This window comes from the organism of the source record quoted next, unplaced genomic scaffold (assembly GCF_019419815.1).
Source record: "Pyrus x bretschneideri cultivar Hongxiangsu unplaced genomic scaffold, Pyrus_bretschneideri_v1 Contig5, whole genome shotgun sequence".
In the NCBI taxonomy this organism is placed as follows: Eukaryota; Viridiplantae; Streptophyta; class Magnoliopsida; order Rosales; family Rosaceae; genus Pyrus; species Pyrus x bretschneideri.
In genome coordinates, this window is record NW_025999787.1 from 7443728 (window position 1) to 7455462 (window position 11735).

Consider the following 11735-nt stretch of genomic DNA (forward strand, 5'->3'; position numbering starts at 1 on the left):
TCTCCTTTGGTTCATTTGCTCCACCAAGCTTGGGGCACAAGCCAACGCCTCAGTGCAAATGACCGTTACGAAAATTCCGTTTTTCCAACCGTATGTCCACCTCCATACCCGAACCCTTAATTTTAGCCAAGAGAGAATTAGTCATGATTAAGCACCATTACTATCTATATCTTTTACGTTAAATTTCCTACCCTTTATAAACCTCTACGTACAGTAACCCTAACTGTCTGATCACAGAGACAGACCTGAATTTCTACGGAAATTTCGAACAAGAATTTCGAAAAAGTTTCGTAGAATCATCCGAAACAATGGAGAGTTACAATGCTTGCAGCGTCAAAGCCGACACAGGGAAGGCTCCAACTAGGTTACAACAGCGTGCGCCAGCGTCTCTTCACCTTGATCAAATTGCAAGCACTGCCTCGACCAACCCTTTATCAAACGATGACGCCACAATGACGATCCCATTACTGTCTCCGGTACTCATTCCATCCCCGCATCCAGTGGCAGTGGCGATGGAAAAAGCCGGTGATCAAAACGTGAGAAGTAGTATTGCACCGCCTTTTCCTGCTGCAGGCGGGTGGCAACACCCGGCTATGGCTCCTTTTGTGGATCCCTCAACGTTGTTTGCCATGTTTCAAACCCAGTGCATGATCGCGAACCAAGCGCGGTACTGACATTTAAAGAATTCGACCTGTATGCATTGAGTTTTCGGACGAAAATTAATGGATAGGGCCTGTGTTTTGATAGGGCTTTGCCTGCCTGCTGCATTGTGTAGAACAGAGTACAAATCATTCTCAAACATTAACCTGCATTTCTCCACGGTTTCTGATTATATTTGACTTCATGATTCCGTTTTGTTTTTCGTTTTTCTCCTACCTCACACTTTGTCTTCAAAAAATTTCAAGTTACTCTATCAAAACCACCCAAAAAATGGAAAATGAAAGCATAGAAACCACAACGTTGCTGCTTCAGAACCTCGGGTGTTTGATCGGGCGAAATAACACATCATCTGTTAACCTGAAGCAAATAAAAAAAAAAAATCCGAAAGAAAACAAGTTCCTACGGATGCAAGCTTGAACAACACTATGAATGCAGAAATAAACGCTTGAGCTACAAGCCCCTTGCTCAGTCTAAACTCGTTGTCTAAAAAAAAATCATTGCAATAAGTCTACATTTCCAGACTCGAAGCTCCAAAACATAAATGAATCACGTCGCATTTCAAACCAAAAAATGGCGTTAGAAACGCAGAGTTACCAACTGCAAGTAAGTCTTAAACATAAAAATTACAGGGGGCAGAGTACTTCCCGAAGATAATAATCGAATTGCATTGCAAGTAAACCAATTTAATGCAGTTGCATTCCATCAAAGAAATATAAAACGTCCGTACGCACGAGTAGCCAATCCCATTTTTAAAAGGCCAAAAAAGCTCATCCTGTATGTACAATAGGCCAACAACATCCATCCCATATTCTTTAAAAACAAAGTATCTAGCATTGTCTTTCTCTTCCCCTCAACCTCTCTCATAATAACAATTCATAAAGAAAAATTAGGAAACACCCGATGATATCATCTCGGACTTGCTTCACTAGGGCAACTGCCGCTGTTTGCCAAAATAGGCTTTCTCCATGAAATTCAGAATTCAAATTCTCCCGTCGCCTGTAAGAGCCAGCATTCCAAAAGAAAGGTCATGAGGATAACAAGTGCAAAAGGAATGAAGAACATCAAACCCTTTAAAGTACACTTTACCTTGTTGAAGAGAATATCCTTGTTGTTTATGTGCATAATGCCGTCCTTCAATGTGCACTTCCACTTGCTCTTGGTGCGCGTTACCTACCCAACCAAACACACGAGAAGACAATTGTTAATCATATTGGAGAAAGAAAACTGAAAAACCTATATGGAGTCTAAATATTATAGTACTAATGCTGCGGAGAGAGACCTTGTCAAACTGGGCTAAAACCAAATGTGCTGTGTTTAGCTCATCGCCTTGGTCCACATCATCCAACTCATCGTCATCATTTTCATTCAATGGGGGCTCATCATCATCATCATCTCCAACATCATTTTGAATAACCGGGGCTGGAGTGCTCACTGGTATATCTGGAGGTTAAAAAATGATGAGAGGAGTAGGCTTCAACACCACAGAGATGGATTTATGACACTTAAAACTTATCCACTCCTACGGTAATCACAATGTTCACAAGTTTATCACTAGATTACCATGGGGAGCAGGTGTGCTGGCAACATTGTAGTCTTCATTGAAAGCTCCTTGATAATTGTATATCTGTAGGGAAAGGGGAGGAAAAGGCAACAGTTCATAAGTAAAAGAAAATTATCATATACTAAGAACAGATCCAGAGCAGATCAGAAAGAGGGGCATTGAAAAATAGCTGGTTCATCATCCTTAAACTTTCAAAGCACGTAGCCAACGCAACACAGCTTATTGGATAAATAAAAGATATGTATGTATCCAGAATTTATACTTCAGAGAGTTTAGACATCAAGTCAATGGTTAAGAGATACTGGCTAGTACCCGAGAGAGACTGGCTAGAGTCCAGAACCAAATATCAACAACCAAGTAAATCCCTCGAGCTAATTCAAACAAGAGAAAACAAAATCCAAGTTCCCAGTACTCTATCTAAAGAAAAAAACATGCACCATTTTTCCTTGACCATTGATATCACAGTCGACTCATTTCAGGCTGTAAACTACAAGTTGAAAACTTAAATATAAAATAAAAAACCACCAGACTTATTCCCATACAATATTTCAAGTTAGGGTCCTCCAGGCAATAGTGCATCACATGGGCGACACTAGAAATGCCCAATGAAAATCACCCTGGTGGGCCCTAGAAGAAATGAACTTAATACCATGTGGATCACTTATCCGATATTAAACTGACAAGGACATATGGTACACTTGACCTTAGCCAAAAAGGTAGAGAAAGGTATTTTTGCTATACGGTAGAAACCTCCACCAGAAAAATAAAAACAATACAAATTTGATGCGGATTCCTATATTAACTCTCTTTTGTTTGCCAAAAGGATGGAAAATCAACCTCCGTAAACCAACACAGCAGTGGCATGCAGATTAATGGTGGTCACTTGTATGTGTTACTCTAACATTATATATTATAGAAGGCAATTTAGACTACATAAACACACAATTTCGAGCCACGTGTGAAATTTTCATAACAGTTCTTACATTGGGAGTAGAAAGCTCATCATAAGGATCAGGGATTGGTCCATCAAGTTGAGGAATCTTGAGAGTAGAACTTCGTACACGAGTTAACATCTCACTCCATGTACGGCTGGCAATGGATGAGCTCCCTTCACTGACCTGAAAGTTTATCACCATTAAATGATTAAATAGCATATAACAAAAAGTAAAAATAAATAAAGGCAAAGCGTGCTGGTTTAGAAGTGTTTTTCCATGCTCTGAGTAACTTGAATTCATAAAGATAAAGAAACAACTATTAATAGCAGCAACAGTGTACTACTCCGACAAAAACATAAAGATATGACCAGTCACATGCCATTGTGAAGCGCAGAAAATAGTCTTATCTAAACAATGTACTAAGATTAAAACACACAGGCCTCCTGCCTGGAATATTTGCAGCATAATGGCTAGCTAGTTACAATTGTAAATTCTAACCTTATTTAATTGATCCAAAAGAGAAAAAACAACAGTGACCCCAACCATAATTTACAGCTACATAGATGAACTATAGTCCTTTGACATCAAATGACACCTAAAACATACCTTTCAGGAAAAACTAATAGACCCCAAAGGAGAAATCACTTGCAAAAGAAAATTGCAGTAACAGTGATCATAATATATGAGACCATTTGAGTCCAAGTCCTAAGTCAAACACCAGGTACTGTGACAAAACCTACAAAACTAGCCCAGAAAGACGAATATCTAATATAAATGAGGAAATGGCCTTCCAAAGTGAAGAAAATATGCTTTTTTCCTTTGAGTATATTCCCATTAGAACCATTCATGATTTTTCTATCTTTCAAGAAATGCTAAGGAGACTCTCTCAAAGTGGGACTCTCCATGGACTCTCTCACACCTCACAGTTTAACGTTAGTTTTCATGCCAACATTATAAAACATTGTGCCAAAAACATGAGGTGGTAGAGAGTCCATGGAGAGTCCCACTTTTGAGAGTCTCCTTAGCATTTCTATTTCCACTTTCAGCACTTTATGATTTTAATATCAATTACCACTTTTAGCACGTCCTACTTGCGCCAACATTCACCGGAAATTGAGCAATTCCACAAGAACAACCTACCTCATCGTTGCCATTATTGACCAAATTTCAAGCATTAACCATTTTTTTCTTTCAACACTTGCAAGGCCATCAAACCCAATGGAATTTTTCATAAAATACACAGATAATTTTCCATTCAAATTTTATGCTCCTCCAATGAGTGCACAAATGAAGACAAAAAAATTCATATAGCCAACCGTTTCATACTTAATGAGAAAAGTCTTTTTTCCACTTTAAAAACAAAATTTGCTGAGCAAATTAATTTATAAAACAATACAAAACCAGAGGGTCCATCGACATGAAAGAACAAATCAAGAATAGAAAATGACAAAACAGTCTCAAACAATCAAATTTCCCCCTTATCTTATAGCTCCTGTAGAGGCAGACTTGCTCCAGATAACCTTTTAATCCTAACAACTGAATTGACCTATAACTCGCCAAAGGAAAAAGAACAAAAAAGAAGAAGAATCTCAGCTTCACGAAATGAAATCAGAGAGGGAGAGAGAGTTCTGAATGATCACATAGGACTGTGCAATGCCATTTATTCCATAACAGTTTATGCATTTAGACAAATACAGCCTAATTGGAGCCTTTCGAGCTTTTTTTTTTTTTTTTTTTTTTTTTTTTTTTTTTTTTTTTTGAGAAGAAACAAAAACAATTTATTAGAATAATAACATGAATTACAAAATAGTGGATAAGAAATCCACCATCTAGAAAAACTAGCTAAGACCTCTCAAGTATATCTATTTACAGGTAACATAACCTCAACCAAAATCATTTTACAGCTGCTAACATATCCCACACTATATAAGAGAATAATCCCTGAACTCATTTGAAACTGATGCCCAGAGGGCTGCCCAGTCTCTTACTCTACCCCATAGTCCTGCTACCCCCATTCCATTATAATCCTCAAAAACTCTTCTATTATGCACCAACCCAATATTCCAAAAAACTGCCAACACCAAACAGCCCCACAAAGCTTTAGCTTTCCTCCCCTTTCCTAAAGCCTAAAACTTGGTGCTTAGAAGCTCGAACCAACCCTTTGGAATGACGCAACTATCTCTAACTTCCTGAAACAATTTCCACCACAACTGTATTGAGGAAGAACAAAGGAGAAAAACATGATTAACACTCTCCTCCTATTATATCATCCACAACCATGTCCCACCAAAATATACAAGTCACCTAAACATTTGAGTGCAGTTGAAGCATGAGATAATTTGTAATTCATTGGATAAAGAGTCTCAGGTCACATTTTCTTCATATTTTCAAACGCCAGTAATCTAGTCTTAGATTTTACAAAACATAGACACCCATCTAGAGATTCAAATAAATAAAAATCACTCATACAATGGATGAATGTTAAAGAAAAATAGAAGTTGGTATGACATCATGATCATCAGACCGTCCGCACCAATCTTGTCAGAAAGTGAGGGGGAAAAGCAGGAAAGAAAACAAACCTCAATCTCAAAAATCTCAGGTGCAGCATCTCCAGCTCCATCTTGCTGGGGTATATATCCACCAGCTTGATACTTTGCAGGAAAATCTTCACGTTTTCGCTTTCCAGAATTCATCTGGAAAAAGTCCTAAAATTTTCTCCAACATTACAATAATGACCAACTATAGTGGTAATCCAACGACACCATCTCCATGGCAATGACCAAGTGAACCAAAGCCATTCAGAACTCTTTAATCATGATTTTTCTTCGTACCCAGAAACCCAGTCATTTTTCTGCTAAATTGAATTGTAAATAATAGTAGGGATTACCTGTGTTGAGGGTTGATGAGAGGCCCCTCTATCCGCCTCATCCCGCCCTTCCACGTAAGCTACACCAATAAAATGTGAATTACTACAGAACTTTTGAAAGAACAGCTATATACAACAATACGCTCCAACTTACCAATATTAACATCAAGAGGGGGGCGGTGGTTAATCCAAGTAGATGGAGGTTGCTGCAAACAGAACAAAGATAATTTAGGTTCTCTTATACTATTACAGTATTACTGGAAATTTATTATAAGAAACGCGTGTAAAGAGAGAGTACAAACATAAATTACATAAAGCGATGTAATTAGAATCACCGTAATATCCTTACCTTTGCAATTTATTATAACTCAAGGAATGTTTGATATTTCATATTTATTAATTAGCAAAGAGAGTGCGTAGTAGTTGTTTATTAAACAGCGAAACAGCTAAATCTATTTGAAATCAAATTTAGATACATTTATAGTAACCGGTGAGAAAATTTCATACTCCCGCAATGCATTTAGAAAAATAATAACTGCATACACCTTATAGGTTCCAATTGAGTGTTTACCATGTAGGGGCCAGATCTTCCAGTTTTCAACTCTGCATTGACACCACCATTGCTACTACCAGACTCATTTGCAGAATATTCACTACCTCCGGTAGGGATGTTATACATGTTGTCACCAGTTCCAGGTAGAGGTGTTGGAATTGGGGTTGCAGGAATTGGGGTTTGCAACGGCGTCTAGCATTACAATGAACCCACATCAACCATGTGTTTTAAGCAAAGGTTTTGATTACATAGAAAAACAAGACACAGCAAACACTCACTGGAGGGAAGAGCATCTCAGCAGTGGGAGTTTCGTACTCCTCGGTCCCTTCATACGGTACATTGAGATCGTGAACTGGAGTAACCCCACTGCCAGGCGTTCCCTTTGCCGCCGACCTCTCTATAGGATTATTTACTACACCAGCCTGCACCGTCTTCGCCTCCCAAGTCTGAGATATACCCCAAATTTAAAAATTAGCTATAACCGAGCTCATAGCTGCGTTCCAACAAAACAATTAATCCCCTCTTATCATTCAAAACCATAGAAATTGATCGGATCGAACTCGAGAACCAGTCCTCAAGAAAACCCTAAATCCATCAACACAATAAAAGAAAAAAAAAAACCCTAATTCTGAACCAATATCCGAAATTCAAACAATCGAAACGAAAACAAAAACTTGAAGATGGAAATCGGAAATTAAATTTACTCCTTGAAGCTCCTTCAGAACGTCTTCCCCGGGGCCGTTGTTCATGAACTCCTCGCGGACCTTGTTGATGACATCCTCAATAACACTGACGTAGACACTGCTCGTGGAGGCCGCCATTTTTAAAATCTCAGCTCCGCCTACCTCCGATTCCGTCAAAAGCAAAATCGAATCGAAGATTTCCCGGTAGAATTGAGGCAGAGAAATCTTCAGCGCAGATAATCGATACCGGTTTGAAGACCTAACATGCAATTAGGTTTGGGGTGTGTGAGTGTAAGGGAGAGGAGAGAGAGACAACGGCGGAGGATAGAGGGGCGAGAGCGAGGAGGGAGGGAGGGAGGGAGGGAGGGGGAGGGGGAGGGGGAGGGGGAGAGAGAGAGGGGCGGACGAGAACTGAAGATTAAAGAGTGGAATATAAATAGGTTTGCATCCGATTACATGAATGGGTCCACGTGGCGAAATCTGCACGGTCCTGATTTGGGCGTGAGAGACTAAGAGCAGTTTCAAGTTTCGACCCGTACAATTATTGTCCAAAAATTGAAAGAAAAAGGAATTCTCCTAGCCATCCAGAAAACTATGGCAAATGGTGGGCACAATTGTGCCCGACTACCCAATCAGGCAAGAATTGTCTGACTCTGCATCCGAGTGGTTTCACGTCATGCTGACATCAGTCATGTTCAAAACTCATTCTGGAAGTGATGGTTGGGTTAGTGGAGAGATGTTGGCTGGGAATTTATTGTTGGGTTTGGCTTTGTTTTGGTGATTTTGTTGTTAATTGATGACTTTGATGAAGTGCACGATGTCGAGGAGGACGAAGACAAATAAAAAAAATGAGGTAGAAGATGGAGAAGAAAGAGGGGGATTCGTAAAGATTAATTTTTTTAATATCAATTGTTCGGACAATTCATTTTCAGGATAAAAATACATTTAGGCAATTACCATTCACTAAGAGAATAATTGTTTATTTTCCAATTGCTTGGCAATTATTAACCTAAGGGGGTGGAACTGCTGTAATACCATCTCTAATAAAGAAGGTTAAAGGTCAAAGGGCCAAAACATGTCCAGAATTTGACAAAACTCATCTCCACTGAATGGCTGGTTAAACTTCAATGGAGTCCACTAGACCAAAACTTGGCAACAAAAGGCATCGAGTTGGCCAAGCTTGGCCTTCCACTCAACCCGTTTTTTGGGGCCTAGCAGTAGCTGTTGCATATCCACATTCAAATCCAACAACTGAACTTGGAATAATCCAAAGACTACCACATTAGGAAGGCCCGTTGCTAGCTGACGTCAGCTAAACATTAGATTTTTTTTTTAACGCAAAATTTAAAAAAAAAAATCATAATTTTCCTATCCATACCTATCCCATAAATTGCTATAAATAGCTATATTTAGCTCCTTCAGATGAAGATGGTATATGAATATAACCTAACATTGTTTATTATAAAGTTATTTTGTAAGACTATAATTCTGGACGGGCTATGTTTAGCCTCTTTAGTTGGAGATGGCCTAAGCATAAAGGTTATTCTCCATAGGCTATGTAGTTTTTTATATTGTTGTGATTTTGGGTTAAGTAGGAATAACCACTCAACTTTTAGACGTGATACTAAATTGGTCCATAACCTTTTAAAACATTCTAAATAACGACCTAACATTTTGAAAAATGAACACTCGGTAGGTCACTAGTGTTAGCTGATGATGTCATAATTGTTAATTGATAATGTTCTTAATGTTAAGTGACGAAGTGGACAAAAGTTGAAGCTGATTCACTAACACATCATTTATGAAGTTCTGGATCCCCAATGTTGAATACAACGATATCATGTACACTGGTTAAAGAATGAGTGCAGTCACATAATCGATTAGCCATAATAATTAGTATTGAATTCACACTCTACAGGAGTCGACTTTAAAATCACTCACTAACTACTGAAGAGAAATACCACAAGATTGTGAAACGAAGTGGCATTATCGATCATTATTTAGATAAGGGCAAAACCGTTCTTATTTCAAGTATGTTTACTTTCATTTTGTATTTAGATGAAGAAATTGTTAATTAATAGAAGTTCTAAAATGACGGAATTTAAATCTCCATCATATAAAGTTCCGATAATTATAAATTATCTTGTTGCGTGAAATTTTCAAACGATGAAAATTATAAATTCTAATGTTTGGCTCTTGAAATTCATTGGCAATTTCTCAAAATTTTGATAGATTTTGTTTCTTGTCGGTTGAATTGTATGACATACAAGTCTTTTACATCATCTAATAAAAAATTAGAACAAAAATAATAATAATAATAATAAAAAACATGAAGAAAACACAACAAAAAAAAAAGTCACTAGTTCATCATCCTGTTTTCCTCTTCATCTGTAGGCTATAGCACGCTTTCGTCTAAATGTTTGAACCTTTTATAATAATTTAGGAGATGGAGAATTTCGAATATATGATGTATTGGTGAAAACACAACACTCTATTTACTAAGATACTAGACCAAATACAATTGATGTATGTATACTTAATTGTATTCTTTTTCTTGCTGTAGAATGTGTGAGAATTATGCCTTATTAGACTCAAAACCGAAACAGAGAAACTAATAGACAATCTATTACTTACCACAAATTAAGCAACTGAACGTATACAAACTAAATAAGTGTACCATTTCATTTGAGTATGGTCAATCCATTAACCAAGAGTTTAAGTATCCACTACAGTTTTAAGTATCAACTATGCATGTGTATAAGTTTATCTTACATTGTCGGTCTTAAGCCCGGATAAAGGAAGAGGAGAAGAAGGAACGCGTAAGGTAGTCAACAGCTGACACTCCGTTTTCGCGTCAAATTCCTATGATAAATTAGTATGCGACTAAAAACCTTCAATCTGAGATTGGGATTCTAATATTCAATCCGAAAATCTTTTTCCTCTCTGCTGTAGCTCTTCTTAATCGATCATTATTACGAGAAACAGATTTCTGGCTCGGTGGAAATTAAAGAATGACGACCCTTCTGATGAAAATTAAAGTCGGAAATTTGGAAGCTCAATTTCTACACTTCATTTCATGATTTTCAGTCGAATTATCCACATGCCCGTTCAAGGCCAGTCTAGTACTACTCTCCTATTGCCTTGATAACTTCACCGATCACACAGAGAGAGAAGGTATCCTCCAATGCACGAGGTGTTATAAAACAATGGAGCATCATTTGAAAACTATAGTGAGCGAGGTACCTCGTGCCCGTCGTGAATGCTTTGAGGGCTTTCTTGTTATCTGCTTCCGAGAGTACTCGTGACTGAAGCGCCCGATATTGACGCAGTAATTTGTCTCGGTTCTAACGAATGGGCTATAAGTTGCTACATATCAGTTTGGAAGATATGTTAGGCAACGAAGAACGTGTGAAGGAATCTACTGTCTTGAGTTGCAGATGGTAAAACCAATTGAGGGATCTACTAGAGGGGAAAAATAAGACAGCGTTTTTCATCATTGTGACTTCAATATCGTCGAGTTCCGGATCCAAAATCAGTGAAAATATAACCCTGCATCCAGTTCGCAAATAAAAAGTAAAATAAAAACAAAAATAAACGAAATACAAGATTGAAAAAAAAAAAACTCTCTTGTACAAATAACCAAAAATCCTTATAGGTGTACATAAAATAGTAGAACTCTCAAATCCCACTTCTAACACAATACCTTCTCATCTAGCCCTAGTTTTGTCAAACAACCACTACCCTGCCCAATGAGTAGAATATATAATATGTCACCTAAGCGATGCCGTTTGACACACTCTAGAAAGTAGAGTAATTATATAAAACCATATATCATATAATTCCATATCTCATTATCTCTTCACATGCTAGTTATACTTCATAGTATGTTAATGCAGGGTCCTTTTCAACCCCAAGAGTCCAAGGAACACCGAATCAAGGAACACCAGCCCAAGGACATAGGCCCAAAGGAAGGCCAATGCTCGACAAGATTGAGAGGACGGTCTCGAGGGCTATAGAAGATTGCTAACAATCTAAATTGTCTATTAGCGACGAGGCCAAGTGCTTCCCATAAAGTACTTTTTGACCTCCAAGGGCAAGGTGGTGTACATATAGCTTTATAGCACGAGGTCCCAGGAATAGAGAGACATGCCTACTTAGACATCAACTGGAGGCTATCCAAGAGAACAAAAGCCTATGAAGGGACATAAAAGCTGACAGATAAGGCATTTGGATGCGGGGTCCCACCAACTTCATATTTGAGCAAGGCGTTTGGCATGAGTTGTCTCAAGAAAGCATGCAAGTGAATCTGGATAGGTTTCACTTCGTTGCCACGTGCTGGCCAAAGAACGAAGAGGCATCTAGCATATCAAATTTACGTATTCGGCGCATTAAATGTAAAGGCGGTTAAACGTTTGAGCTTAGGAACTTAGGGCTCTTTGAGGGGCTTATATAAGGAGAATGGATACTCTTTATAATG

At 38.2% G+C, this 11735-nt stretch overlaps 2 protein-coding genes and 1 pseudogene across 3 annotated transcripts; 1 reads left to right on the forward strand and 2 right to left on the reverse strand.

The window, feature by feature from the left end:
- The first annotated feature begins 216 nt into the window (after positions 1–216).
- LOC103954331 lies at positions 217–1313 on the forward strand. Its single transcript, XM_009366149.3, has one exon. The coding sequence runs from the start codon at positions 309–311 to the stop codon at positions 672–674; it is 366 nt and encodes a 121-aa protein (XP_009364424.1). The 5' UTR covers positions 217–308; the 3' UTR covers positions 675–1313.
- Positions 1302–7639, reverse strand: LOC103954266 (transcription initiation factor IIA large subunit). 2 transcript variants are annotated; one of them, XM_009366077.2, is made up of 11 exons: positions 7280–7639; positions 6854–7021; positions 6594–6767; positions 6177–6228; positions 6044–6102; positions 5736–5849; positions 3205–3339; positions 2221–2284; positions 1940–2100; positions 1747–1830; positions 1302–1656 (listed from the first exon to the last, which is right to left on the reverse strand). In XM_009366077.2, exons 1-11 carry the CDS (start codon positions 7394–7396, stop codon positions 1633–1635), a joined length of 1152 nt encoding a protein of 383 aa, XP_009364352.1. In that variant the 5' UTR covers positions 7397–7639; the 3' UTR covers positions 1302–1632. The 2 variants fall into 2 exon arrangements, with proteins under 2 accessions (XP_009364352.1, XP_009364351.1); XM_009366076.2 differs by having other exon boundaries at positions 5736–5861.
- On the reverse strand, positions 2770–2951 carry LOC125470493 (annotated as a pseudogene).
- Positions 7640–11735: the final 4096 nt, after the last annotated feature.

Coding starts and splice junctions, on each gene's coding strand:
- LOC103954331 (XM_009366149.3), top strand. CDS start 309: ATGGAGAGTTACAATGCTTGCAGCGTCAAAGCCGACACAGGGAAGGCT.
- LOC103954266 (XM_009366076.2), bottom strand. CDS start 7,396: ATGGCGGCCTCCACGAGCAGTGTCTACGTCAGTGTTATTGAGGATGTC. Junction 5,862..6,043: donor CTCATCAACCCTCAACACAG/GTAATCCCTACT, acceptor AGAAAATTTTAG/GACTTTTTCCAGATGAATTC. Junction 2,285..3,204: donor ATGAGCTTTCTACTCCCAAT/GTAAGAACTGTT, acceptor CTTTCCCTACAG/ATATACAATTATCAAGGAGC.